This window comes from Wickerhamiella sorbophila, assembly GCF_002251995.1.
Source record: "Wickerhamiella sorbophila strain DS02 chromosome Unknown contig1, whole genome shotgun sequence".
NCBI classification, from domain to species: domain Eukaryota; kingdom Fungi; phylum Ascomycota; class Dipodascomycetes; order Dipodascales; family Trichomonascaceae; genus Wickerhamiella; species Wickerhamiella sorbophila.
In genome coordinates, this window is record NW_020193984.1 from 2,705,584 (window position 1) to 2,731,618 (window position 26,035).

General features: G+C 49.6%; 16 protein-coding genes across 16 annotated transcripts; 10 read left to right on the forward strand and 6 right to left on the reverse strand.

Annotated features, from left to right (window-relative positions):
* Positions 1–30: 30 nt before the first annotated feature.
* On the forward strand, positions 31–585 carry B9G98_01688 (Riboflavin kinase; the record flags this gene model as incomplete). Its single annotated transcript, XM_024808246.1, has 1 exon — positions 31–585. One exon carries the CDS (start codon positions 31–33, stop codon positions 583–585), a length of 555 nt encoding a protein of 184 aa, XP_024664014.1.
* Positions 586–657: 72 nt separating this feature from the next.
* B9G98_01689 (putative TLC domain-containing protein C17A2.02c) lies at positions 658–1,485 on the reverse strand (the record flags this gene model as incomplete). Its single annotated transcript, XM_024808247.1, has 1 exon — positions 658–1,485. The coding sequence occupies one exon, from the start codon at positions 1,483–1,485 to the stop codon at positions 658–660; it is 828 nt and encodes a 275-aa protein (XP_024664015.1).
* A 584-nt stretch (positions 1,486–2,069) lies between these two features.
* Positions 2,070–4,085, forward strand: B9G98_01690 (Acetyl-coenzyme A synthetase 1; the record flags this gene model as incomplete). Its single annotated transcript, XM_024808248.1, has 1 exon — positions 2,070–4,085. One exon carries the CDS (start codon positions 2,070–2,072, stop codon positions 4,083–4,085), a length of 2,016 nt encoding a protein of 671 aa, XP_024664016.1.
* A 558-nt stretch (positions 4,086–4,643) lies between these two features.
* On the forward strand, positions 4,644–6,326 carry B9G98_01691 (T-complex protein 1 subunit gamma; the record flags this gene model as incomplete). Its single annotated transcript, XM_024808249.1, has 1 exon — positions 4,644–6,326. The coding sequence occupies one exon, from the start codon at positions 4,644–4,646 to the stop codon at positions 6,324–6,326; it is 1,683 nt and encodes a 560-aa protein (XP_024664017.1).
* A 15-nt stretch (positions 6,327–6,341) lies between these two features.
* Positions 6,342–6,728, reverse strand: B9G98_01692 (DNA-directed RNA polymerase III subunit rpc9; the record flags this gene model as incomplete). Its single annotated transcript, XM_024808250.1, has 1 exon — positions 6,342–6,728. One exon carries the CDS (start codon positions 6,726–6,728, stop codon positions 6,342–6,344), a length of 387 nt encoding a protein of 128 aa, XP_024664018.1.
* Positions 6,729–6,875: 147 nt separating this feature from the next.
* Positions 6,876–7,343, forward strand: B9G98_01693 (40S ribosomal protein S18-B; the record flags this gene model as incomplete). The annotated part of the gene is made up of 1 exon (XM_024808251.1): positions 6,876–7,343. One exon carries the CDS (start codon positions 6,876–6,878, stop codon positions 7,341–7,343), a length of 468 nt encoding a protein of 155 aa, XP_024664019.1.
* A 146-nt stretch (positions 7,344–7,489) lies between these two features.
* On the forward strand, positions 7,490–7,831 carry B9G98_01694 (hypothetical protein; the record flags this gene model as incomplete). Its single annotated transcript, XM_024808252.1, has 1 exon — positions 7,490–7,831. The coding sequence occupies one exon, from the start codon at positions 7,490–7,492 to the stop codon at positions 7,829–7,831; it is 342 nt and encodes a 113-aa protein (XP_024664020.1).
* Positions 7,832–7,841: 10 nt separating this feature from the next.
* On the reverse strand, positions 7,842–9,787 carry B9G98_01695 (hypothetical protein; the record flags this gene model as incomplete). The annotated part of the gene is made up of 2 exons (XM_024808253.1): positions 7,842–8,304; positions 8,346–9,787. 2 exons carry the CDS (start codon positions 9,785–9,787, stop codon positions 7,842–7,844), a joined length of 1,905 nt encoding a protein of 634 aa, XP_024664021.1.
* Positions 9,788–9,859: 72 nt separating this feature from the next.
* B9G98_01696 (DNA repair protein rad32) lies at positions 9,860–11,608 on the reverse strand (the record flags this gene model as incomplete). The annotated part of the gene is made up of 1 exon (XM_024808254.1): positions 9,860–11,608. One exon carries the CDS (start codon positions 11,606–11,608, stop codon positions 9,860–9,862), a length of 1,749 nt encoding a protein of 582 aa, XP_024664022.1.
* Positions 11,609–11,642: 34 nt separating this feature from the next.
* On the forward strand, positions 11,643–12,560 carry B9G98_01697 (Diacylglycerol pyrophosphate phosphatase 1; the record flags this gene model as incomplete). The annotated part of the gene is made up of 1 exon (XM_024808255.1): positions 11,643–12,560. One exon carries the CDS (start codon positions 11,643–11,645, stop codon positions 12,558–12,560), a length of 918 nt encoding a protein of 305 aa, XP_024664023.1.
* Positions 12,561–13,392: 832 nt separating this feature from the next.
* Positions 13,393–13,806, forward strand: B9G98_01698 (60S ribosomal protein L23-B; the record flags this gene model as incomplete). Its single annotated transcript, XM_024808256.1, has 1 exon — positions 13,393–13,806. The coding sequence occupies one exon, from the start codon at positions 13,393–13,395 to the stop codon at positions 13,804–13,806; it is 414 nt and encodes a 137-aa protein (XP_024664024.1).
* Positions 13,807–13,911: 105 nt separating this feature from the next.
* B9G98_01699 (Protein-lysine N-methyltransferase EFM6) lies at positions 13,912–14,583 on the forward strand (the record flags this gene model as incomplete). Its single annotated transcript, XM_024808257.1, has 1 exon — positions 13,912–14,583. The coding sequence occupies one exon, from the start codon at positions 13,912–13,914 to the stop codon at positions 14,581–14,583; it is 672 nt and encodes a 223-aa protein (XP_024664025.1).
* Positions 14,584–14,636: 53 nt separating this feature from the next.
* Positions 14,637–21,386, forward strand: B9G98_01700 (Serine/threonine-protein kinase TEL1; the record flags this gene model as incomplete). The annotated part of the gene is made up of 1 exon (XM_024808258.1): positions 14,637–21,386. One exon carries the CDS (start codon positions 14,637–14,639, stop codon positions 21,384–21,386), a length of 6,750 nt encoding a protein of 2,249 aa, XP_024664026.1.
* A 50-nt stretch (positions 21,387–21,436) lies between these two features.
* B9G98_01701 (37S ribosomal protein S25, mitochondrial) lies at positions 21,437–22,201 on the reverse strand (the record flags this gene model as incomplete). Its single annotated transcript, XM_024808259.1, has 1 exon — positions 21,437–22,201. One exon carries the CDS (start codon positions 22,199–22,201, stop codon positions 21,437–21,439), a length of 765 nt encoding a protein of 254 aa, XP_024664027.1.
* A 144-nt stretch (positions 22,202–22,345) lies between these two features.
* On the forward strand, positions 22,346–23,719 carry B9G98_01702 (hypothetical protein; the record flags this gene model as incomplete). The annotated part of the gene is made up of 1 exon (XM_024808260.1): positions 22,346–23,719. The coding sequence occupies one exon, from the start codon at positions 22,346–22,348 to the stop codon at positions 23,717–23,719; it is 1,374 nt and encodes a 457-aa protein (XP_024664028.1).
* Positions 23,720–24,002: 283 nt separating this feature from the next.
* On the reverse strand, positions 24,003–25,850 carry B9G98_01703 (U3 small nucleolar RNA-associated protein 25; the record flags this gene model as incomplete). Its single annotated transcript, XM_024808261.1, has 1 exon — positions 24,003–25,850. One exon carries the CDS (start codon positions 25,848–25,850, stop codon positions 24,003–24,005), a length of 1,848 nt encoding a protein of 615 aa, XP_024664029.1.
* Between the last annotated feature and the right edge of the window lie 185 nt (positions 25,851–26,035).

Genomic DNA, 26,035 nt, shown 5'->3' on the forward strand with positions numbered 1-26,035 from the left:
AAGCCCCGAACGCCATTTACTAATCTGAACATGACCAGGCCGCTGATCGTAGGACCTGATCAGGTTGGAACCCCATTCCCAGTGGTGGTAGAAACGACAGTCGAGGCGGGATTTGGGCGTGGTTCTGCTGAGCTGGGGTGTCCGACGGCAAATATCCCGCCGGGTCTCCTAGCAAAGCTGGATACCGGCGTCTACTACGGCTGGGCAGTGGTTGACCAGGCAAGAGAGCCTGCGACGGTTCCCGAGTGGGTCGAACAGGCCAAGCAGCGGGAACGCAAGATCGACGTCAACTACGGATCAAAGCTGGGCCCTCTGGCCGGCACCTGCTTCCCAATGGTCATGTCGATTGGCTGGAACCCGTTCTATGACAATAAACAGAAGAGTGCCGAAGTCCATATCATCCACCAGTTCCCCGACTCCTTCTACGGAGCCGCCATTAAAATTGTGGTTTTGGGATTCATTCGCAACGAGCAGTCTTACGACTCTGTCGACGCGCTCATCGAGGACATTCAAACCGACATTAAGGTGGCCCTGCACAGCCTGGATCGGCCGGCTTACGCTGAGGCCCAAAACCTTATCTCCTGAAAAAGTTGGGACGTTATAGATCACATAGACGAGCTAAACAGCGCACCTAACAACTGACCGGTGCTGCGCTACTTAATCTGATTTACGTTTAGACTGTCTCATGGCCTTTGCCGCTAGCCTGATCATCTTTGAGAACCAGAAAAAGTTCAAAGCAGATAGCAGGGAGTACGTCGTCAGAACCGCGTATAGAGACCAACTGGGCACTCCCACCGGAGGATTGGTAAACGCTTCGGTAAACAGCTTGATTCCAAAGTAGGAGCCAAGGACGATGCGGAAGATGAAAAACATTGCCAGCAGACAGAGGCCGTTGATCTTTTGCAGCTCCGGAGAGATCATCCCCGGAACATGAGAAGCAAACCAGTGGTTATTGACAAAGGGTGTCGACATTTCATACAGCATAAACGGCGCGGCGTAGTTGTGCAAGAACGGCCGCAGCGCCTCGAAGAACGTAAACAACGCGGCAGCGGCGTGCGCCAAAAACGGCATGCCAAACATGTTCACATACTTGATAGACACGTACAGGTCCCACAGAAAGTACCCGACGGCGGACGAAATCGCCATAGAGCTGAACGGGGTATGCGACGTCAGGCTGGTCAAGTCCGGGTCGAAAAATATTATCCAAGCAAACGCACACAGCACAATGGCCTGGACTTGCGACGTTACGTGCATGTCGAAGTTCACCTGGTTCCGTTTCGACAGTTTGCGGTAGGCTGGATACACCGCGGGGGTCACAACCGAGCTCAGAGTGTAGATGCCCGAGTACACCGCGAGGAAGATGAGGATTTCGTGCAAGTGCGGGGCCAATTCGGTGTAGCCGGCCTGATTGAATGCCTTGACTACGCCGGCCGGCAGCTCAAACGCCCATTGGGCCAGTGGGTCCTCCTGAATAGACAGCTTCATATACAGACTGCGCTTTGTAGATCCTCCGCTGAACTAATCTCAATCTGCCCAGTACCCGTGGGGTGTGGCCACGGCAAGTTATTTTTTCGTTCTTTATACCCCCTCCACTTTCGCGATGGCCCAGTTGGGCGAATGGAAGCATATAACCTAACCCACATCCCTTCGAGTCGAAGCAAACGACAAAGGGCGGTGGTGGAGAAGCCACCCTCGCACAGAGTGGGGAAGTCCCGTGATGCTTTTTTTTCCGATTGGAGGTAAGGTCTGCGATCCACTGGCGCGCATAAGTGCGGGGTAGCCAGAGAACCAGGGAGCCAGGCTCCGCCATACATGTACCACACGTAGCCCTGTAATTTTACCGTTTCGGCAATTGGCATTAGTCCCCCAAGGCCGGGCCTTACCCTGACCAGGCATTTCAACGGTTGACCCCAATCCCCAATCCTTGCAGCGGGATATCTTGCTGACGAAGCGTAATGCTTGTGTGACGCATGTCGTGGGGGGTAAAGAGCATTATTCCTTTGTCTTAACAATCAGATCATCATCCCCAATTCGCAGCCACTTTTTCTCAGTTTTCACGTGAATTTAGTATGCCATTGGACAACCAGAAATTGCTGGACGTGAGGTCTGTGGACGCTCCTGCCAACTCTCTGCCTGCGGACGGCCATGGCCATGTGCGTGATCTTGAAACCTACAAGGCCATGTGGAAGGAGTCTGTGGAGAACCCCGACAAGTTTTTTGGCGAGCAGGCCCGCAATCTGCTCGTGTGGAACCGCGATTTCGACCAGGTCCTGCACAAATCAGCCAATTTCGTCGACTCTCCGGCCTGGTTCCTCAACGGCCAGCTGAACGCCGCTGTCAATTGCGTCGACCGTCATGCGCTCGCTGACCCCAACCGCATCGCTATCATCTACGAGGCCGACGAGCCTGGCGAGGGCTACACCCTTACCTATGGTGAGCTTTTGAAAAAGGTCTGCCAGCTCGCTCAGCTGTTGATCAGCCGGGGCGTCAAGAAGGGCGACGTGGTCACCATCTACCTGCCCATGGTGCCCGAGGCGGTGATCTCTATGCTGGCAGTGGCGCGCATTGGAGCAATTCACTCGTGCGTGTTTGCTGGGTTTTCTCCTGGTGCTTTGCGCGATCGCATTCTCGACGCAGACTCCAGAGTCGTCATCACTATCGACCAGGGCCTGCGCGCAGGCAAGGTCATTGAGGCGAAAAAGATCGTGGACGACGCCCTCGAGAGTTGCCCTGACGTTCAGACTGTAGTTGTCGTCGAGCGCACTGGCAAGGGTGGGTTGATCCCGGGCCGCGATATCAAGTACGGCGAGGCCGGAAAATTCAAGCCCTACTGCCCGGCCGTCCCAGTCGATTCAGAGCACCCCTTGTTCTTGCTCTACACTTCCGGCTCTACTGGCAAACCCAAGGGCATGCAGCACTCTACTGCTGGTTACTTGCTTGGTGCTGCTTTGACTGCCAAACACGTCTTTGGCCTAACTCCAGGCGACATCATGTTCACTGCGGGCGATGTCGGTTGGATCACCGGTCACACCTACGCCGTTTACGGCCCCCTAATTAATGGTGTTACAACAGTCATTTTCGAATCTACACCAGTATATCCTACTCACACCCGCTACTGGGATATCGTGGACAAGCATCAGGTCACACAGTTCTACGTTGCGCCCACCGCCCTTCGTTTGCTCCGCAAGTACGGACACGAGGAAATCGAAAAGTACTCTTTGAAATCTTTGCGTACTCTTGGTTCGGTCGGTGAACCCATCGCTGAGGAGGTCTGGGAATGGTATTTCCATAACGTCGGCCGCGGCCGTTGCACCATTTGCGACACTTACTGGCTCACCGAGTCGGGCAGCATCCTGGGTACCTCTTTCCCTGGTGTCACCCCGATGAAGCCTGGCTCCTGTGGCTACCCATTCTTTGGCATCAAGCCGGTTTTGATCAACCCTACCACTGGTGTGGAGGTCGACGAGCGGCCGGCTGAGGGTGTTCTGGCCATCGCCAACCCATGGCCGTCCATGGCGCGCACTATTTGGGGCGATTATCCTCGTTACCAAGACACTTACCTGCGTCCGTTCCCTGGTCACTTCTTCACTGGTGATGGTGCTGCTATGGATCACGAGAATTTCATTTTCGTCGCTGGTCGTATGGATGATGTCGTTAATGTTTCTGGTCACCGTCTGTCCACTGCCGAAATTGAGGCTTCTTTCCTTGAAGGCAAGCTTGACAATGAGCCTATGATTGTTGAGAGTGCTGTTGTGGGAATTGAGGATGAGCTCACTGGCCAGGCCATTGTTGCCTTTGTTGTTCTCGAAGGCTGGCTCAAGGATAAGATCGCTGCTGGCGAGCACACCGTCTCTGACATGTCTCGCGAAGCCATTCAGGTCGTTCGTAAGGATATTGGTCCTTTTGCAGCTCCCAAAAAGGTTTTTGTTGTCGGTGACCTCCCTAAAACTCGTTCAGGCAAGATCATGCGTCGTATTCTGCGCAAGATCGTTTCCGGCGAGACTGATCAACTTGGCGAGCTTTCGACTTTGAGCAATCCTCAAATTATCGATGATCTGATCTCTACTGTGCAGAACTCTGCATAATTAAATAGCTTTGTACATTTTCAAGTTCATATTCGTCGCATCCACCTTGCCTGAAAAATACCGCATCACATGCTAATTTAGGCGCATGAAAAATCAAAAATTTTTGGAGGGGTATTAAGTTTAATGCAGGTCTATTTCTCACTCAATTGTGAGTAGCTACTAGCGGCCCTACATACGCTCCAATCGTGATTTTATCATTCATTTTAACCATATTTAATGTTTTGTTGGAACATTTCGCCTTTCTACGCCGCACGCATTTATAGACTTTCACCTCCTATTAGGGGCAACTATGAAAGCTCCTACTAGAAGCGTCAGTGGTTTAGTGGTAAAATGCGTCGTTGCCATCGATGCGCCCCCGGTTCGATTCCGGGCTGACGCAAACTTTTTTTGTATCCCAATTCTTTTCTCTTTTTTTTTGGGGGGGCCGAAGTTTCTATTGCAACTCTATAAATCCTTTATTATCCCTTGCAAATACCCGCCTGCTGCCCCCATTGAACCCGACTCGATAAGCCCCAGATCTATATTACTGTTGTGGCAAGTCAGCATCATCAACTTTCCATGCAAGCTCCCGTGGTGTTTTTGAATACCGGCGCCGAACGCGAGACCGGAAGAAAGGCTCAGATCTCGAACGTGACTGCCGCTAAAGCGGTCGCCGATATTATTCGTACATGTTTGGGCCCTAAAGCGATGCTCAAAATGCTGCTTGATCCAGTAGGCGGAATCGTGCTCACCAACGACGGCCACGCCATTTTGCGGGAGATTCAGGTAACCCACCCGGCTGCAAAGTCCATGATTGAACTAAGCCGTGCTCAGGACGAAGAGGTGGGCGATGGCACGACCAGTGTAATCATTCTTGCGGGCGAGATTCTGGCACAAACTGTGCCCTACCTTGAGCGCAACATCCACCCTGTTATTCTTATTCGGGCACTCAAACAGGCCTTGAAGGATGCTTTGGAGGTTATCCATGAGGTCTCACGCCAGGTGGACCCAAATGACGAGGAGGTGGTGCTCAAGATTGTTGCTTCCTCGATTGGAACAAAGTACGTTGCCCGCTGGAGCCGTCATATGTGCAAGCTGGCGCTTGATGCTGTTCGCACGGTGATGCGTGATGACGGCGTGCGTAAGGAAATTGATATCAAGCGTTATGTGCGTGTAGAGAAGATCGCTGGTGACGATATTGAGAAATCCGAGGTGCTTGCTGGTGTCATTCTGAACAAGGATATCACGCACCCCAAGATGCGCCGGCGCATTGAAAACCCTCGTATTCTTCTTCTCGACTGTCCGCTTGAGTACAAGAAGGGCGAATCGCAGACGAACATTGAGATTACCGGTGAAGACGAGTGGGCTCGCATTCTGCAAATCGAGGAGGAGCAAATCAAACAAATGTGTGAGCGAATTGCTTCCTTCAAGCCTGACCTCGTTCTTACCGAAAAGGGCGTTTCAGATCTCGCTCAGCACTACCTGCTCAAGCACAACATTACTGCTCTTCGCCGAGTGCGCAAGACAGACAATAACCGCATTGCCCGGTGCACTGGCGCGACAATTGTCAACCGGGTTGAAGACATTAAGGAGTCCGATATCGGGTTACGTTGCGGTCTGTTCAAGGTCGATTTAATTGGTGACGAGTATTATTCGTTCATTACAGAGTGCAAAGACCCTGGCGCTTGCACTATTCTGCTGCGGGGCCCCTCCAAGGATATTCTGAACGAGGTTGATCGTAACCTGCAGGACGCAATGGCCGTTGCTCGTAATGTTATGTTCGAGCCCAGTCTGTCTCCCGGTGGAGGTGCCACAGAGATGGCAGTTAGTGTTCGTCTCGCTTCCAAGGCGAAAGAAATCGAGGGCGCCGACCAGTACCCCTACCGCGCAGTTGCAGACGCTTTGGAGGTTATTCCACGCGTTCTTGTGCAAAACTGCGGTGGAAACCCGCTCAAGTCAGTCACTTCTCTGCGGGCGAAGCATGCCGAGGGCCTGACCCACTACGGCATTGATGGCGACACGGGCAAGATCGTTGATATGGACAGCTTTGGCGTCTGGGAGCCTGAGGCAGTAAAGGCCCAGACTCTGAAGACTGCTATCGAGAGCGCTTGCTTGCTGCTCCGCGTCGACGACATTGTCTCTGCCCGTCGTAAGGATGGCGGTGCTGAAGGCGGCCCCGGCGGTATGCCTGCTGGTATGCCTGCTGGTATGCCCGGTGGAATGCCCGGTGGAATGCCCGGTGGAATGCCCGGAATGGAATAAATATATACCTATAGTCTATTCGCCAGGAACAGGCTCTGCTCCTAGATACTCTGCACTTAGATCAAGCACTTTGTTTAGTTGGTCTTCGGTGAAGCGCATATCGGCTTCTTCGATCAAGCAGAACAAGACGGCTAAACTCGAGGGTGCGGAGTTAAAGATCTCCAGGATCTCTGCCTTTTCGAATTCGAGGTTTTCTTGCTTAATGGCAGCGACAAATTTCGCTATGTTTTCGATTTTTTGAGGATTCCCGACATTGCCTGCAGGGCGTTCGCGAAGGTACGCCTGCAGCTCTACGATGATGGTCTGAAGGTTTTCGCTCGCAGCAGTGCGCTTGACCTCTGTAATGTGCTCCAAAACCTCGACGTTTGTTAACAGCGGCTGAGGGCCCTCGAGTATTCGCATGGTAGGGCCTATTTGTCAGCAGATAGATTCTGATTATATGAGGATGTGGCGGGTTTGTTTTGGGCAGTTAGGGCACCGCCCTAACGACGGGTCCCACGCACTTTTCATTACCCAACTCTCACGCCGACAAGGAATCCATCAAGCAGCATGTCCCTCGTGGTTACTGAGAAAGGCAATTTCCAGCACATTTTGCGTCTGCTGTCGACTAACGTCGATGGTAACACCAAGATCATGTACGCCCTTACCACTATCCGTGGTGTTGGTGCCCGTTACGCCAACTTGGTCTGCAAGAAGGCCGATGTCGACATGGCTAAGCGCGCTGGTGAGCTTACCGTTGAGGAGCTCGAGCGTATTATCACCATCATCCAGAACCCTGGCCAATACAAGATCCCTGGCTGGTTCCTGAACAGACAGCGTGATTTCACCGATGGTAAGGACTCTCACTTGCTCGTCAACCACCTTGATACCAAGCTGCGTGACGATATTGAGCGTATGAAGCGTATGCGTCTGCACAAGGGTCTGCGTCACTACTGGGGCTACCGTGTCCGTGGCCAGCACACCAAGACCACCGGTCGTCGTGGTGGTGTTACTGGTATTGTCCGCAAGCGCTCTTAAACTGGTAATATAGCGTGATTTTTTCATTAAATAGGCATACTGTCTCTATCTTTCTTCCGTAAACTGTAGCGTCTCTGCTACTGTATGACTGCCAAAGGCTAGTTCTCGTTGCTTTTCCGCCCTCCATATTCATCTTCTCTGTAAGCATGGAGAGGGTCCGACGGGTCCGCCAATTGATATGCGAGCTGAATGAGGCTCCCGAACCAGCCGCTTCAAAGCCGCTGCACGAAGTTCTGGCAGAGAACCGGACAAAACAAGACGAAGAGTTCCAATTACGCTATCAGCAGCGAAACGCCTTTCATGCCCTGAGTGCGACAGATTCACAATGGCTGAAAAAGGTCAAGGAAAAGGCCAATTCCAAAGAGGCTGAACTAGAACGTCAAATAGCCCAGGGCCTTAAATCAAAGCCTAAAACAACCAAAGAATCAACGCCAATTGCCTTGCCCAGTGGCCGGGTTAAGAAAAAGAAGAGTAGCCTTATCAAGTAGTTTATTTATTTCATATGTAAAGTCGATTCAATGAATCGCACGAGCATACGAGCATGCCAAGATGCTCTTCGGGCCGCCAACAGAGCTGCTCAGTTTGCGTCTCGTGCTCGTCTGTACCGTATGCGACACGTATCTCGCCCTTTTTGTCGTAGAGTTTGGCACAACGCAAGCGGTAGTCTTTGATGTCTCCTTGGCTATCTTTTAAACAATCACAGATCTCTCGGTATACCGCGCTGCCTCCGGGTTGACCATTAGTTCCGCTGTAGTTGAGAGCACGAATATTCAGAAACACGCCGTCACGATTGTAGTTTACAGTGGACGCAAGCCCCGGGAGCTGGTTAAAGGCAACTGTGCCAGGCAGTTTGTTCATACGGCGGTATGTGTTTTCAAAGCTCATGGCAATGGCCAAAGTGATCAGCGTAAAAGCAAAAATCTTCATGGAGAAAATGCACCTGGTAGGGTTGAAGAGATGTCTGAACAAATAGTCTCAAATCTGGCTCGATATTGTATGCACATTTGCTCCACTAGTCCTTTCCAATTGTGGCTAGGACTTGCCGTTTTTGACAGTTCACGCAGGCCGCGGACAAACTCATCATCGATCGGTAAATTGCCTATTTCAGACATGTACCTTACTGCAAACGCAGCGGAATGGACGTCTTTGATCCGCAAAAAGGTCCGTGTTGCCAGCTGGAACACTTGTTTGTCAACTCGAAAGTTCGGCCGCTGGATCATATCAACAAAAAAATGCTGCAGATCAAAATCTGATTGCAAAATGAAAGGGTCAGATCTAGCGCATGCATACAACGCCTTCCATATGGCAACAAAATTCGAGTGCTGCAGCTTGGACATGTGAATGGTTTTAAGCAGAACTAGCAAACTCCTGTACTGTCTTTTGAAGGAGAGATACCTGACAACCAGTTGCATTGTTCTGCTATAATCAGTGGTCTGTGTTGCTAAGTTCTGCAAATTGGCGATCATCTCATCTACCAATCGCGTATCCTTTCGATAGATCCCGTATGAAACAAACCGGTGAATTGTTGCCATTGTGGGACGGGGCCCATGTTTTATCATCTCTTGGAAAAGTTTCAAAGCCGAATCGAGTTGATCTTTTTTCAGATAAGACTCAATGAGCTCATTCTTTGCCCAGATAGAGTTCTGAAATAGCGGCGCGATCTGAGTAACCAGATCAGGATCTAAAGATTGCATCCAAGACTTTACAAAGCGTCTGTCAGATACAATTTCGGGTTTGATGGACAATGCAGTAGCTGCAGCGACCCGATTATTTGTGGATCCAAGAATGCTGGTGACGGTTCGCTGCCCAAGGTCGCCCTCCAACTTGGAAACCAACGGAGTGAGAGCTCTGATTTGACCACGCCTTAACAGCACACATGCTGCTTGGTTTAGATCGGATTTTGATCCTCGTTCTGCTAAAACCTGTGTCCAGTACTCAAGCCTCGGCCCACCCGAGACGGAATATGCTTTGAGCAGAAAATAAATACTTTTGGCGGTCAATTCTGCAGATTGTGCAATGGTTTCAGCAATACTCAGCTTTCCTAGAGCACAATAAAGCTGGACTCCGACGTTTTTCCAGAAATTAGTATACTCTGACGAGACTTTTCTCGTCTGCCATAGTCGGATTGCTTGGTCGGGGTCTTTTTGGGCCAAAGCCAGTATAAATAGGGATTCTTGCTTTTCGGGCAGTCTGACATTGTTTTGTAGCAAGTGGCTGCCAATAAATATAGTTTGCGAGTGCTTTGACGCAGCCTCAAACAGTTCAATCAATAATTGATCCGGATGCGACGTGCCGGGTTGTTTGGTCGCGATCTGGCGTACCTTGGCCCAAAACGAATCATTGATTTTATTTCTATGTCGTTTCGACTCCGTTAACAGCGACTGTACTACCTCTTGCGGCTTTAGTTGTCGGGTTAAACGGCCTGCCTTTAAGGCATTCGACATTAGGAAATTATTCAGCTGATAAATGAAATTTACAATATAAATAAACGCGGGGAGGCAAGGACTATGAAGCAATCAGAAGCCATCATCTGAATCGAGATCCTGCAAAGAAGTACTTTCGACTGGTTTTGACTTTGCTGCCGCTTTGCGGACAGGGGCTTTCCGGACAGACCTAGCAGGGGCAGTCTTTTTGGCAGGTTTGCGAGGTGCGGGCTCATCATCTTCCGAATCAACAAACATAGCGTCTGAATCGTCGGAAATTTCTAATTGAGCCTTGTGCCTAGCTGTTCTAGCTCGCGCATTGGCGTCATCTTCTGCGGTGACTGTTGGAGTCGACAGAACGGATCTAATTTCCCTGGTGGGTTTCCTGGGATGAGGGGAGATTGACTGCTCTTGAATAGGACCAATCAAATCTTCAACCCTTTTGATAAGGGTCTTATCGACAAGTGCCTTGAACGCCTGTTTTTCATCTTTGTCGATGAATTGGGAGATTGCGTATTCCATCCCCTTTTCAGGTAAAAGCTCCATCTGTTGTTGGGCCAGAAATTGGTGTACTAGTTCTTTCAATTGGATTTTTTCCTCTGCAGGCGCTTCCGGAATCAATGAGGGAGTTTCTGACTTTTCCGCCGGTCGTGATTTCTTGTTGGTATATTGGATCACATCGTTGGGATTAGCGACTTTCCCAACAAATCGATTTGAAATTCGAGTAGGATTCTCCACATCATAGCCACCGGAATAGTCAACTCGCAAGCGTACCAGCGGTAGCGGCGGTTCAGAGTCTGGGCCATTGGCCTCTCTCCAAAGCGAGGTAGCCTGCTCAATGCACCCGTCGACTTTTTCAACTAACCAACGGGTAACTTCTTGTCTGGAATCACGCGACGGGCGAATATTTGTATCTGTCGCCAGCACAACAGTGTCAATGAGCATGGGACGGACGGTTTTCAAAGTAATTGTCTCGACATCCATTTCCTTGTCAACAACTGTGAGAATAGCAACCTTTTTGGGCTCGGCCTCGCCTTCAGACATGCTCGTGGCTACACTTGATCCAGGCTGCATAACTTTGAACCCAGTCAATGGGTTGGTTTGGGGATGAATGAGACAGTCGTGCTCATGGCCCCAGATGACAAGATCTATAAACGTAGGAAGGAACCTCTCGGGCAGGTAATTGGTGCGCGAGTGTGCTGCACGGTTCTGATGGACTAGTAAAATGCTGAACCATGTATCAGGTTCAACCTCAGGACGGAGGAATCGCACATTGCCCGCTCGGAACGTTCTGAACAGCCGCTCATCTCGGACATTGGCCAAACCGTATAATGCGATTTTAGTCGAGCCCTTTTGCATCAAGATCGGCTCCAGAGTTATCTCGTCATTATCAGTGACTCGTCCAAAATGGTTGATCAACCCTGACGCGCTCAGTACATCGAGCGGAGACAGCATGCCAACGCCGCCGGAATCATCGTGATTCCCGCTAATTGCAAACACTGGAATTGCCACGTTGTAATTAGGATCAGCAAAGTTCACATGGTTGAGGCTCTCGTCGCCCTCTAGGGCTAGTGGCCCGTGGTGCAGCACCTGGAACGGCACAGGTTTGTCCCCTAGACAGGTCTCCCGCAAAGTTTTGATAACGTGGTACATTGACCTTTTTGTAGGCTTGTTGATATGGAAAAGATCACCTGCTTGAATGACAAAATCCACTTGCCGGTCTCGGGCAATTTCCATTACCTCTCGAAAAGTCGTCGCGGCATCATCCCCACGCACTGCATCATTCTCCATGTATCCAACATGATTATCAGTCGTAACCAGAACTGAAAACCTGCTGCTCATGGTACTGGCGGCGGGCCCGAGGGGGTATTTGGAGATGCTTACGTCAGGACTCTCTCAAGACGAAGGCCAAAACGGGAGAAAGCATTGTAATCTGCCAGTGCACACATTGAAGGTCGCTAGCTTGATTCGAGGGATGTTTAGCGTTTTCGATATGTTCAACGATCTCAAGGACGTTATTCTCCTGATTAAGGGGAACTTTCTGCTTGATGCGCTCACAATAGGCGGTCTCGGAGTACTGTGTGTTCCGGTCGAGTTCATTTTGAAAGGAAACCACCGGCTTTTCCGGCTGGACGACCCGTCGATCCAGTTCCCAATGACCGAACACGAGCGGGTGCCTAACCTGGCTCTGGTCGTCATTGCCGGTATTCTGCCAATGGTTGCAATTGTTCTCCTCTCGTGGAGACGCAAGCACACTGTGCAACATATCCTCATTGCCGTGATGGCTTTCGTCATGGCAATGGTTGTGAATCTGTTCATCACCGGTCTGGTAAAGCTGTGGATCGGAAACACCCGCCCGGACCTCATTTCTCGATGCATGCCGGCCACTGGCACTCCTCTGCACGAGTATGTATCGGTCGAGGTCTGCACAAACACAAAGAAGTCGGTTCTGAGCGACGGATTCCGCTCGACTCCCTCTGGTCACTCCTCGAATTCGTTCTGTGGCTTGGGCTTCCTCAGTCTCTGGACCAGCGGCCAGTTCGGGCTATGGCGCAGTGGTGCCAGTGTTTACAAGATCCTAATTGGCGGGTTCCCTCTTGTTGTTGCGCTTTACGTTGCTGTCTCGCGGATCGCAGATTACAGACATCATTGGTTCGACGTGCTGCTGGGCTCGTGCTTTGGATTCACCGTGGCATACTTTACCTATTTCCACTACTACCCCAGCGTCCAGAGCCCGCAGTCGTACGTGCCGCTTGCGGTAATTGAATCGAACGAAAGTGATGATGTTGTATAATTGCCGGTCTAGTTGGCCTCTCTAGTTCGTATTGTTTTCCATATGCACATATCTATTTATTTCAGGCATCCCCGAGCCAACTCACTAATCAGCCAGTCAGCGCTCGACCTTAGTAACTTGACAATGGCTAACTTTAAGGACCCATGGGCTCGTCAGTAAGTAACCAAAGAAGAGGAAGCGAGCAAAGAGCAGGTATGGAAACGGAGGAGGCTGCAGTGGTGCCTGAGTGAGCAATATTCGCTTGCCGCAGCCGCTTTCACCCGCTTGCCCTTGTCGCAATGAGAACAGGACTAACCGCAGAGAGGCGTGGCGCTATCAGGGCCCTTTTACCCGCATGAATCGTTTCCGTGGCAGTCTTCCTGGCTTTGGCACTGCTCTTGTAGCATTTGCTCTGTTTAACGCCTACGAGTATATGACCGCCAAGCCCGACGCTCACCACCACTAAGGGTGAAGCTGTAGCCGTTCGACCAATTCACTGTTCGATGCGGTTAAAAGTAATATATAAAGCGGATAAAATCCAGCGTCCATAGTCACGAATTTCCTTCTTGTTCTGAGCTTGTGGTTGGTGCTCAGTCGGCACTGCCGCTGATCCTGCCGCTAGAAGCAGACTCGTCGTGGGGTGTGTTGAGCTCAATGCGACTACCACGTCTCTCAACAACGCGGCTGCTCAGGCGTTTATTATTGGGCCCTTTGACGCTTGAACACCGGCGCAGCCGCCATACGATATACCCCTACCCAACACCCTGACGGCTGCCGCAAGTCTCTAGGGCTTAGGGCTGTGACTCCCAAGCGACTCTAAACCCTGGCAGCGCGACGATGGTTCACTGTACTAATGTCTTCCAAGCAGCAAGCCGGTTCCAAGTTCCGCGTCACCCTGGCTCTGCCTGTTGGCGCCGTCATGAACTGCGCCGACAACAGCGGTGCCCGCAACCTCTACGTTATTGCCGTTAAGGGCGCTGGTGCTCGTCTCAACCGTCTCCCCGCCGCCGCCGTTGGCGATATGGTCATGGCCACCGTCAAGAAGGGTAAGCCCGAGCTCCGTAAGAAGGTCATGCCTGCCGTTGTCCTCCGTCAGTCCAAGCCCTGGCGCCGGAAGGACGGTGTTTTCCTCTACTTTGAGGACAACGCTGGCGTCATTGTCAACCCCAAGGGTGAGATGAAGGGTTCTGCTATTACCGGCCCCGTCGCCAAGGAGTGCGCCGATCTCTGGCCCCGTATTGCCTCCAACGCCGGTGTCGTCGTTTAAATAATGTGTGCATTTAAATATTGCTCCTTGATAGCTTTCTAAAAACCAAAAACTCTTTTCTCTAGATTTCCCAGATTTTTCACTCCTTTTGTCAGCCTTCCCATAATGGATCTCGACTGGGGGTTTGTGCCCATAAACGATGTTTCGGATCGGGGTATCCAGGACCTGACCTTTGACGGTCTTTTGAAAGAGCCTCTTAAGGTTCATCAAGACGGCGGGGCTGCGGGCTGCGGCGGTCGTCTTTGGCCTGCTGGCGAGCTCTTGAGCCGCTATCTAATTAGACAGGCTGAGATTCCGTACCGAAAAATCATTGAGCTTGGAAGTGGCACGGGATTGGCCGGTCTGGCCGTCGCCGTGGGGCACCCGGAGGCTGATTTCGAGCTCTACATCACCGACCAAGAAAACCTGATGCATCTCATGGAGGAAAACATTGTGTTGAACAACCAACAACAAAGGGTCAAGGCACGGGTTTTGAACTGGGGTGAAGAGTTGCCGGAGTACGCAAAGGGCGCCGACCTCATTTTAGCCGCCGACTGTGTCTATCTCGAGTTTGCCTTCCCGCTTTTGGAAAAAACATTGCTGGATCTAACCAACGATGGCACTCGTGTTCTGATGGCCTACAAGAAACGACGCAAAGCCGACAAGCACTTTTTCAAACGCATCAAAAAGAACTTCGACGTGGTCGAAATCAGAGATTTCCCCGAGTACGAGCAATTCCACCGTGACGTGGTCTATCTCTTTGAAATTATCCGCAAAACCCCTCCGCTAAAGCCTTAATTATTTTGCATCTCTAGAGCATTTTGTAACTTAATTACCCAATTACATTATTTATGAGCCTGCAAAGGTCGGTGGAAGAAATCAGCACCGACGCCGAAGCTGCAGCGTTCGCTGATGAGTTGTTCGACAAGCTCGAGAGCTCAAAGTCCGAGATCGACGGGCTAGTGCGCCGTTTGTTCGAGAACCCGGCCGTCCGCATAAAGACTGTGCGAAGAGTGATCTCGCGCCTTTCCAGCAGCACCGCGTTCAAAATCCGCGACTTGTCCAAATCATCAGGTTATTTGCGGTTTGTTAATGGAATTGTCGACAAAAGATCCCATTTGGACCATTTAGCAATCAATGAATGGTCCGCGCTATGCTCGTTTCTCTGTAGACTGCACAGAGGCTTGCCGGACTCTTCGCAAAGATTCTATTTTAAGCTATCCACCAAGGTGTTTCGCTGCATACACGTACTTCTGAAATCATTCGAAGCTGTTGATGTCTCAATTCTTTCTGAAATCCTCGATACCATCGCCAGTTTCCGCTATCTAGGTGAGGAAACCTCGGCACACCCTTACATGCTGGGATGCGTGGGGCTTATTTATTTGTTTTCCAGCCACGAAAACACATCAGTTGCTACTTATTCAAGAGAATTGGGCCTGAGTATTATCGAGATTGGCCCATTCAGAAGCCAAGAGCTGAAAGTCGAGGCCTTTGCCTTCTGTGCCAGCCTCGATGATCCCAACGTTCCCCAGAATATCATCTCCAAGTTAATTATGAATATGGATAGTTTGAAAATCCCCGAAACCGACATTGAGTTCTCACCATCTGAATCAAGCTGGATGGGCACAAAATGGTTTCGTGCACGCTCATTTGCACCCCTGGCGCCTTTTTTAGCAGCAAAGAGTCTATCACATTTGCTATCCAGCTCGTTCACCACACCTTCCGAAAAGTCAGTTCTGCAGTTAATTGATGAAAACTTCCCCCTGAATCAAATCCTTTTGCAGGCACTGTGTTTCATTGACTCCCAGTTGACTTCGAATGATGTGCTTTATTTATTGGCTCTCGACTTGCAACACTTGGAATGCTTTTGGGTATTCATGTTGATTTCAGCCGGCGGCCTACACAACCTCTCTTTCACCGATTGCTCAAAAGTGGGATGGGCTGCGTCTCAGAAACTGAGCGACCCCGTGTGCAGTTCTTCCGCTGCATATTGTCTGGCGCTGTGCATCCGCAAACTGATTGTGCTCGATCCAGTCGAGATCAATATTCTTCAGCTGCTAAATGTGTTAGCCCGTCAGCTGCACTCCAGTCCCCTCTCCTCCGGTAGCTTGTTTCTCTACCGCACCTTCAAAGAGCTGAAGATCGTGGATGAGAAATTTCAAAATGGTTTGAAGGATTTGGACAAATGGTTTAGTACTCAATTGTGCTTGTGGCTTGCAAGTCCTAATATACCAAGCTTCAGTTTAGAGTTGATCTCGGCTGTCGATCAAACATCCCAAAGTTCCTTGTACAGCGGCAAGATATCCGAAATGTGCAGAGACTTTGAAAGTTTTCGAAAACCAGACTCTGTCAAACCTGTCAGTTATTTTGGGGAAAAGCTTCATGTTGACTCTACTCTAGTCACCTCTGTCACACCGTCAAATGAAAAGCTGCTGATGTGGCTTGCACTCTGCAATTCGAAAAATTTGACGACGGCACAGTATGAGTACTTTAGCACCCCAAGGTTCAAAAACGATATGGAAAATTTAATTTTATACGCGCACTCTGCTAAATCGTTCGTTCACGCAGAGTTGATAGGATCAATGGCCACGAAATGGCCGCATGAGGACAACTTTGATGAGTTGGTTCATAAATCTCGTCAAAGACTGGCCCAGGAGACACTTTCTCTGTCGAATTTTCTTTACACAACCTCGACTGACGACCCCAGTGCCACTCTCAACTTTATAGCAAAGTCTGTCTTTGCCTCCTACGAATATCAAAGGGGTAGAAAGGCCCTTCAGTGGGTAATACTGACTTTAACCACAGTTCGCGATCTTTCCTTTCATTCAAAGCTTTCAGCTGAGCTTGGTGCGTTTGTGCAAAGTGTGGTTGTCAATCAATCATGTTTGAGCCGACTGAGGTTACCAGCGGCTGCTCTTGCTACGGCTAATCCAGAATGGGTATTTGAAATACTTGAGGGCTCTTGTGAAGACATTGCGTTGCAGCTAACAAAATATATTGTTTTTCCTCAGACACTGTCAATGGACAATGAGATCCTTATCAAGTTTTTGTCGAGCGCTTTGAACCGAAGTAGCGCAACTATTGACACTATAGTTGTAGCCTGTGCTGATAAAGGTGGTGACTTGGCCGTTATCATTGAATTTTGTGCCTCAAATGAACTAATTGGTGCGATAAAAGCTCTTGCAACGCACTTTCAGCAGCCAGCCAGGGCGCTGCTGTATTTTGTAGGCACCGATGTTTTCGAAATATGGGTTCGCAATCACAACAACTGGAATTTCCCTTTTGATCTATTCAATGCAGATCCATCACAGGTCTTTCAAATGGTTCCATTGCCGTTTTTACCACAAGGCGTATCCGCGGACTATGAAGATGCAATTGTGCGAGCTTCGGAAATGGTTCAATCACCGCGCACGGGATTCAGTGGGAAACATAAAAGAGATGACTTGGATTTGGAGAGCTGGGCTCCCCTTATTTATTTGAAGATTTTACCTTTGGTGCGTATCTCGGCAGACGATTGGGAGCTCTTTCCTTTGCCTTCGCAAGACAATTCAAAATTCAATAAGCTTCCAGTGCTACCCCCACTGGCCCCGGAAGCTCTTGAGTGGATAATCGAGGAGACATTAAAAACAGTTGCATTATACGCGACCCCAGCCAGAGTGTACATTGCCATTAGAAGGTGCTGGCTGGCCTATTCTGCTTCTGAGCGATGCTCAACTGTACTCAAGTCGTTTCTTAGGAGTGCCGTTTCTTTCCAGCATCCGTTGTTGTTGCCGATACTAGAACATCTGATCAGTCTTGTTGCTGGTGATCTTGATGCCGTTCTGGCTAGTGAGCTTGCATGCTCCTTGAGCACCCCCCTCCGTGAGTCCTTAAAGCTCAAGTTCTCGGCATTTTTCCAAACAGAAGCACGTTTTGTTTTCGACTTTTTGTATTCACCTTCTCCGAGCCAAGTTCTGTCGCTTCTAGATGGAGACTTCCCTTCTTTGGAGCTTGAGGCTCCAATGTATGCCGCATTACTTGATCAAGCAGAGCACTGCGAAGTCTCAAAGATCCCCAAAGTAGAAGACACAAGGCGAAGCCAGATTCTGTCTTCTAACTTGCTGGAGTGGACAAGAGCTTTGGATAAGAACACGGAGGGCTGGTCGGCATGGTGTGCCAATTTCTTGGTGAACGTTACACAGGACTTTTCGCCACTTTCTAAAGATGTCCTTCCTGACAACCCCCAGCTTGCGACTGTATATGTTATTTATTCTCATTTGCAGAAGCGTGGATACTCTGTCTTCAGATGGTTCATCCCGTATTTGCGTGATATTCCAGCTGCCCGCCAGCTTTACCCGTTTTATCGAAAGCTACTTCCAAATGGCTACCCAAAGCCCAAATTTCCTGTCGCCAGTATCAAAAATATTCTTGAACATCAGCTTGCGTCTGTTTTCGACGCTCACTCTGATGTACCACTCAACGTTGCCCACTATTTCCTTCCTCAGTTGGCTGAAGAGATCATTCCGTTTCTATACCAAAGTCTGATTGCGAATGGTTCCAATAGCACTGCATCATCACTCATGAATTGTCTGAAAGAAATGATAAGCGCTTTTCCTAAAGTGCGCAAGGTGATCGTGAACAGCTATCGGCGAGCCCATTTGGAGCAGCCTATTCCATTCGAAGAGCTCAAGTCTCTCGTTTTGTATGCACATGATCTGAATATGGATATTGAAGCCTTGTTATTTGCTGAGCTGCTCTTTGACCAAAATAAGCAATGTGACAGAGCGATACTGGCTGATATTTTCAAAGGTATTGACGATCCTGATATCAGTCATGGACTCCAGCTGTCTACGGACCTGGACACAGTTGCTGCTTCTTTAAATCCCTGGCGTGAGCTTCAACTGAGCCTCAGTCGTTTCGAGGTAGGTATGGATCATTCTGACCAAAGCATGTCGGGAACACGCTCTCTTTATCACTCTTTTTGCAACGTTGGTATGTTGCGGATGGCAGAAACGATACACAAACCCGATCTTTACAGCTACGATAGTGCCTTTAAGCATCAAATGTGGGAGCTTCCAGCTCCAGCTCGAGCTAATACTGAAACAGGACTGCTTTTTGCACTATTCAAAAACCAAGAACTCGTTTTTGAACCTGCCTTGGTCAATGCCTTTTGTATTGCACGCGAGAAGCAGGACCTAAAACCACTTCTGTCGCTAAAAGAAATTATCAAGTATAATTCTTTGGCAGCGACAACTGAGCATTCACGACTTGGCCGTGAGTTTTTATTGTCTCGGATAGGCAAGTGCGAACTCGCTCGTGAGTTATCCTGTTCTTTTATGACTCTACTGAAAGATGGCGATGTCATGAGATCAGTTGCGTATGCACTCAAGTTAGAAAACCTAGCAAAGTCATCGCAGGACAACACTCTCATGAGTGACCATATTCAAGTCTCCTCACTGATTGCCTCGGCTCAAATCAGTTGGCAGCTCGGAAATCAGACAGACTCTATATTTATGCTTCGGAAAGCTTCACAAAGCAACGCTTTAGTGCTCTCAGATCATGAGCCACTCTTTGATCGATGTGAGGTTCTGTGCACTCTGGCCAAATGGGCTTCAGAATCGCGCAGTGAGACAGAATCGACGATTCAAGAAGAGTTTCTGAAACCAGCTATGAACAGTCTTGATGGCACCAAACCACCTACACAGGAATTTGTATATCACACGTTTGCGAAATTTTGTGACGGTAGCTATCAGGATCCTTTGTTCATCAAAGAAATTAAAGAAGCGAAGCGAGTGGTAACAAACAGTGATGCTAAGCAGAAGAGCCTAAAAGAGCAACTTCGAAGAGCGCAGCCAGCCGAGAAATCGTTTTTGGAAGCAAAATACAGTCGTGGTAGAGCTTTACTCGAATCAGAGTATCGTGATTATCAGCGGTTAATGCAAAAGCGGCTTCGCCTTGTAACCCAAGCGCTCAAGATGTACCTTGAAAGCCTGTCAGTTGGAAGTCAGTATAATTACAACGATTCGTCTCGGATAGTTGCCCTTTGGCTAGCAAACACAAATACTAGCGAAATCAACGACATCATTGAGCAAGGTTTTGTAACTGTGCCTACTCTCAACTGGATTCCCTGGTTGAACCAGCTGACTTCATGTATGGGCGAAGATCCGCCGTCGTTTCAAAAAGTACTCTGGAAGCTTCTTAGGGCTGTCACTTTGGACCATCCTTTCCATACAATATGGTACATGCAAGCGTTGACTCAAGTCACGCAAACAGATGCCCGTGCAGTGGCACGATCGAATGCTGGTACGAAATTCTGGCAACTTTTAAGTAAAGAAGAGGCTCTGGCTGATTTGACACTTTCGATTCGGTCGTTTTGTACACAAGCTATTGCTCTAGGTGCGGAAAAGGTACCAGTCGAGGAGCGGTCTTCATTTTCTTTCCGGCGGTTGAAAAACAAACAAGGCAGATGGTGGAGGGAAACTCTCCCCAGTATCGGAGTGCCGATTCCCACACGCACATTGGCGGTTCGTGCTGATTGCAGCTACAGGGATGTCCCCGTCTTCCAGTCTCTGGAAACTAAAATCACCATTGCTAGCGGCATTAGTGCTCCAAAAATTGTTCATGCCACTGACTCCTGGGGAGAACGAAATACAATGCTGTTCAAAGATTCGAAAGATGATCTTCGTCAAGACGCAATCATGGAGCAAGTGTTTGGACAGACAAACAATTTCTTTGCCAAAGATCGAGAGGCTCAAAAGCGGCAGTTAGCCGTCCGAACCTACAACATAGTTTCTCTGAGCCCAAAATCAGGCGTGATTGAGTTTGTGAATAACACGAAAAGTTTGATTGATATTTTAGAGCCCCTGCATCGCGAACACGACGACAAACAGTGCACAGCAAAACGAGCCCGTGAACTAATGGCTGAAGCATATCCGGAGGGCAGAGAGAAGCGGATTGCGACCTTCCGGGAAATATGTAACAACATCAAACCTGTGTTGCGTATCTTTTTTTTCCGTCAGTTCAGGCACGCTGAAGCTTGGTTCAAAGCTAGAACTGTCTATTCTCGCTCCGCAGCTGCTAGTTCGATAGTCGGTCATATTCTTGGCTTGGGAGACAGACATTGCAGCAACATTCTTCTCGATATTTCCACTGGTGAGGTCGTGCACATTGACCTGGGCATTGCGTTCGACCAAGGTAAGGCACTGCGTATTCCAGAGACGGTTCCGTTTCGGTTGTCGCGTGAGATTATTGATGGCTTTGGTTCTACCGGATACCATGGCATTTTTTCGAGATGTGCAGAAATCACCATGGATTTGCTTCGAGAACAGCAGGATGATATTTTCACCGTTCTCGATGTGCTGCTGTATGATCCACTCTACCAATGGTGTCTCTCACCGATCAGAGGCAAAGCAGTACAAGACGGCACGTTCGTCTCCAAAGCAACCAGCATCAAGCAGCCCGAAAAACCCGAATCGGACGAGGCAGAGAGGGCACTTCGAGGCGTGCGCAAAAAGCTCTCTGGGCGGTTGAGTAGTGAAGCGACGGTGCGCCAGCTGATCCAACAAGCCTCTTCACTGGAGAACTTGGCGCTGCTGTATGAGGGATGGGCTCCTTATTATTGATTCACAATTGAATCTATGTAAATATATACAACTTTGCTTTTTTGTCCTTTCTATGCAGAGGAGGGCTCTTCAGCTTCGGTCTGGGCTCCCGCTCTACGCTGGGCTTTGAGCTCGGTGGCCTTCTTGGCAATATCAATGTACTTGTCAATAACCTTTTGCTCAACGGCAACACCGTGCTCGATGCTTGAAGGACCAAAGACAGCACCGTTCATGATAGCCTCCTCGGCCGCGACCTGCTGTTTGGCATTCTCATCAATACGCAGACGGTAGAACTCGAGACGGGCCTGTTTGTAGGCCTCGTACCAGTCCTTGCCGTGCTCTTTCATGTACGCAGGCTGCGAAGCCAACCAAAGGGTGCGCTGGACAACGTTCTCACCGCTGAGACGGAGAGTGGGCTGACGCATATTAGACCAGTCGCAGTCTGCCACAGACCGGCCGCTGTTCTCGATCATGTTCCGCGGGCGAGCCATCTCCCAAGGGTGGTTTGTGTAAAACAGGCGACGGATCTTGTCCTCGGGATACTCAATCTTGGACAGCTTGTACAGGTGACCAGCACGGGTGTTGAATTTGGCCTTGATTCGCGTAGTGTACATACCAGTACGGGTGTTCACTTCTGGCTGGGCCCGAGCAACCTCAACGTACTCCTTGAGCTTGCGCAGCTTGGGCAAGAGCTGGTGTGTCGGCGGGTTGGCCAAGACAACTTTGTACCATGCGGGCTCGGAAACAGCAGTCCTGCCACCGCGAATGTTGGATCCTGCACGCATCAGCTGTGAAGTACGCAGTGCAACCTGAGTCGCTCCGGTCTGCAACTTCATTTTGAAATTTCAGTAAATCGTTAGAAAAACCGTCTGTGAGTTTGTCAGCAAATCTTTAGGAGTGCTTGGGGAGATCTGAAAAAAAAATACTGTGCTGTTTCCGGACTAATTTCGCAGCAACCCAATAAAAAATTATTTATTTCCATGCTCCGACAATACTTTTGGAGCAGTAGGGCCAAAACGAGATGGAAACCCCCAGACCCGGCGAGGTTTTCGGGATACACCGCTGGACGGTTATGGACGCCGCCCGCTGGACGGAAGAAGCTCAATTTAAAAGAGGAATATCAAGAAATTTTGGAAACTGTTGTCAAAGAGAACCAGGCGAACCTGGCGGCCCATTTTGATCTCAGATCACAGCCCAATTCCCGGCGGACATTCAGAACAATCCTTAATCGGCTTCAAACCGAGTACTATGGCCCGTCTGTGCCTGTTCAATCCGAAGAGGACACAAAACTATGGTGTCCGGCTAAACAGTACAACGCGTTCTTGTTTGAGCTGTATAGAAAGCCAATCAAGCTGCCCAAAGTGCTCGAGGCCATGGCCGATTTACCCCAGCCGACTGCGCGATACGTTTATCGAGCCCATTTGCGGGACATGATGGCATTTGCCAGACAAAAGAACGATTCCAAGGCATACATGGCGGTATTCGAGTCTCTGGAGCGTGTATCGTACGAGTTTTCTTCATTTGAGCGAGCAGAGGCTCTTCTGTTAATGTCGAAAAATTCCCACTCAGAAAAACAATTGAGAGACAAATTCTCCAGTTGGCGAGCACACTTTGGTAGTGGCGATCTGCGGGTTTTGAATGTTTTGCTGAATGCTGGAGTAAATTCCAATTCGGCAGAGTTGCAGAGTTTCGCCCTCGACCAAATCAAGTCGCACGGCCTCAAACCCGATCGACTCACGTTCCACTGTCTGATGCGGCGGGCCCGTAATCGGCCAGTGGAGCTGAAGGCCCTTTTCCGCGAATTCTGTGACCAAGGATTCATTATTGATATCTCCACCCTGTACATCATGATGCAAGGCCTGTTGCAGAGCGGCTACATTGCGGCCGCAGAGAACTTTCTTCATCAATTACTGCGTAACAGCCCGAACACGCACGTTGTGGACACCAACCCTAATCAGCTGTCGATGCTCCTGTGGATGATAGACCGCACACGGCAGCTTTCGAACTCCGACTCGCAGGTCACCCAGATGGTAAGCCTGGTGCCTGACGAACGTCTTCTGCTGGCATTTGCAAACAAGTACCTGGAAATGGGTGACTTTGCAAAGCTGTGCGGCATGCTCAAAGAGCTTGCCAACCACAGCAATCCGTCGCGCGACCTTATATACCGCGTCACGCGAGCGTTTCGGCACCAGTGGTCGGTGCAGGAATTCGATGTTTTCGTCAGCCTAGTTCTGGACATTGCCAACGATCTGCCCCTAATGACCGAGTCGCTTGCCAATGCATTGCAAATGACCCACCAAAAACTCAGACCAAGCGACGAAACCTCTATTTACGACTTATGTTTAGCATTTTAATTATTCTTCATGCCTCTTTCCCGGTTAGTCATCCTGACATGTCTGCGATCTTCAATTTCCAGTCGCTGCTTTTGGTGATTTTGCTGCTTGTCTGCACGGCGACATACCTCCGCGCACTGATTCCTCGCTTTGTGGACCGGAAGAAAGACGGCATCTTGGGGATCACCTGGAAAGCTGCCCGTATAGGCGAGAGACTGAGCCCGTACGTGGCGATCTGCTGTGTGCTTATGGCTGTATCGATCGTCTCCAAGTGAAACGGTTTTTGGAATTATTTATTTTACATTTAGAAAAATTCGTACATATCGTTCAGTCCTTCGACCAGGGGGCCAACCCGGTTGCTGCCCACAATGCGTTCTAGTTTCAGACTATCCCATTTAGAATAAGCAACCTGGACGCGTAGCAGGTCCGGATCGATGCCCTTTTCGATGCTCGTACGAGCAAGGAAGCGCACAATCTCTTGGTAGAACTTGGGGTTGTCCGGGAGCCCGTAGAACACGATGTTTTTACAGCCCTTGATATTGTACCGGCGGAAGTGATGCAGACGCTGTGAATACAACATGATTTTACTGCGACCATCAGCAAAGTACGTACGGCCTCTTGAGACTTGTGACTGAGAAGTGTACTCGCTCAAAACGACAAAGCTGTGGTTGTGCTTTTCCATATAATTTCTGACCCGTACAAAGTCGAGGTAAGAGGGAATAAACACTAGGGTACCGTCATGGGAAGCTCCACGAAGTAAGCCGGGAAGCAAGACGTTGGTGAAATAATCGAATCGCTCATTAGCCTCCCGATCGAAACTTACGGGGGGTAGGCGGTGGTACACCTGGCGGATGCGAGCACCAATGGTTGCCATGCTTCCGTGGTATTCGAGACGGCAGCGCAGCTTGCCCCCGATATTGAGGCACTGTTTTGACATTAGATTCGACATTTCTGGTGTTGTGTATGCGGACACCAAAACTGTTTGGCGGAGCAGCTTGGCCTTCTGATCGAGGTACCAGGGCCGAATACGACTAAAGTCGCAACCGTGTGATTCTTTGGGCATAAGATTAGCGTGGCGGAAAATATGGGTGAGATTCTCCCATGACTGCATCTGAATAGCATCAAGTTGGTCCACAACCATCAGCTCGATCGAACTCAAAAAGTCAAACTCTCGCTTTTTGTCTCCCTCGTTTCCGATGATCATACGCAGTCCTAAAGGACTGGCTACAATGATGTCACTCGAGTAAAAGCTAGAGTACAGCTTCACAGCCTGTCTTGTGAACTTGATACCCAGGCAGAACAGATCATTAGTGTTGCCAGCAAACAGCTGTTGAAAGTCTTCGGGTTTGTTGCCCGCAGGCTCGGTCTTTTCGTTGAAGGCACCCATAAATCGTTTCTTGCTTTCGATTTGCGACAGTCCAGAAACTGCAATAATTGTCTCAACAAGCTTGACGGCCGAGTTACGCGTGGGAACAAGGAAAAGCACTTTGGGGCGAGTGTATCCCTGATCCTTAGGTTCGAGATTGGTGTCCGCAGACAGTCTGTTGTTGTTTTTCAAAATACGGTCTCTTGTTTTCAAAATATGATTCATTGCGTGCAAAACGTACAGATTCTGGATCTGTTGTGCATTCTCCCAGGTCCGATTCGAAACGAAAATGTCCTGATACCCAAACAGCGGTCCAGCCAACTCGGTTTGGAGAGAGCTAAGTTCGGGGTTTACTTGCTCAAACGGTTTTATAATACGGTATTTCAGCTTGAGGCTGCCAATGCCTGATACTTTTGGCACTTGGCCCAAGTCAATAGCAGGATCGGGCAGCTGCAGCACTGATCGAGACCCTAGCTCGACTAATTGGCGCTTAACAGACTTCCATTTTGTGGGGGTGTCGACATTTTCCAGATCAGCAGAGGCAAAGTGCCACTCAAACGGGTCCTTGCAGTCTCCCTCGTTATCGTCTTCGACTTGGATCTCATCATCGCTCTCTTCCTCCTCTTCGTTATCGCTTGCACCTTCAATATTGCCCTTGGACTGGATCTCCACCGCCCGCTGTTTGGGCAGTTTGTGAACAAGTGTCTCGCCGTCATCCAGCAGCGTCAACAGAGCTTTGTAGGCCTGGTTTTCCTGTCCATCGTCCTCACTGCGGACTTTTTTCATGTGGAAAAAAAATATAAATTATAAATCACAGTGGGAGGTGTTAGGTTAGCGGGCACGCGGCCTCACAACTAGACCACCCGCAGTTTATTTTGGGGCGAAACACAACATAAAGTTGGAAACACCACCAATTACTCAAATTGCAAGTTCTGCCCGCAAACGTGAGTTCCGCCGAGGATTACTGTTCT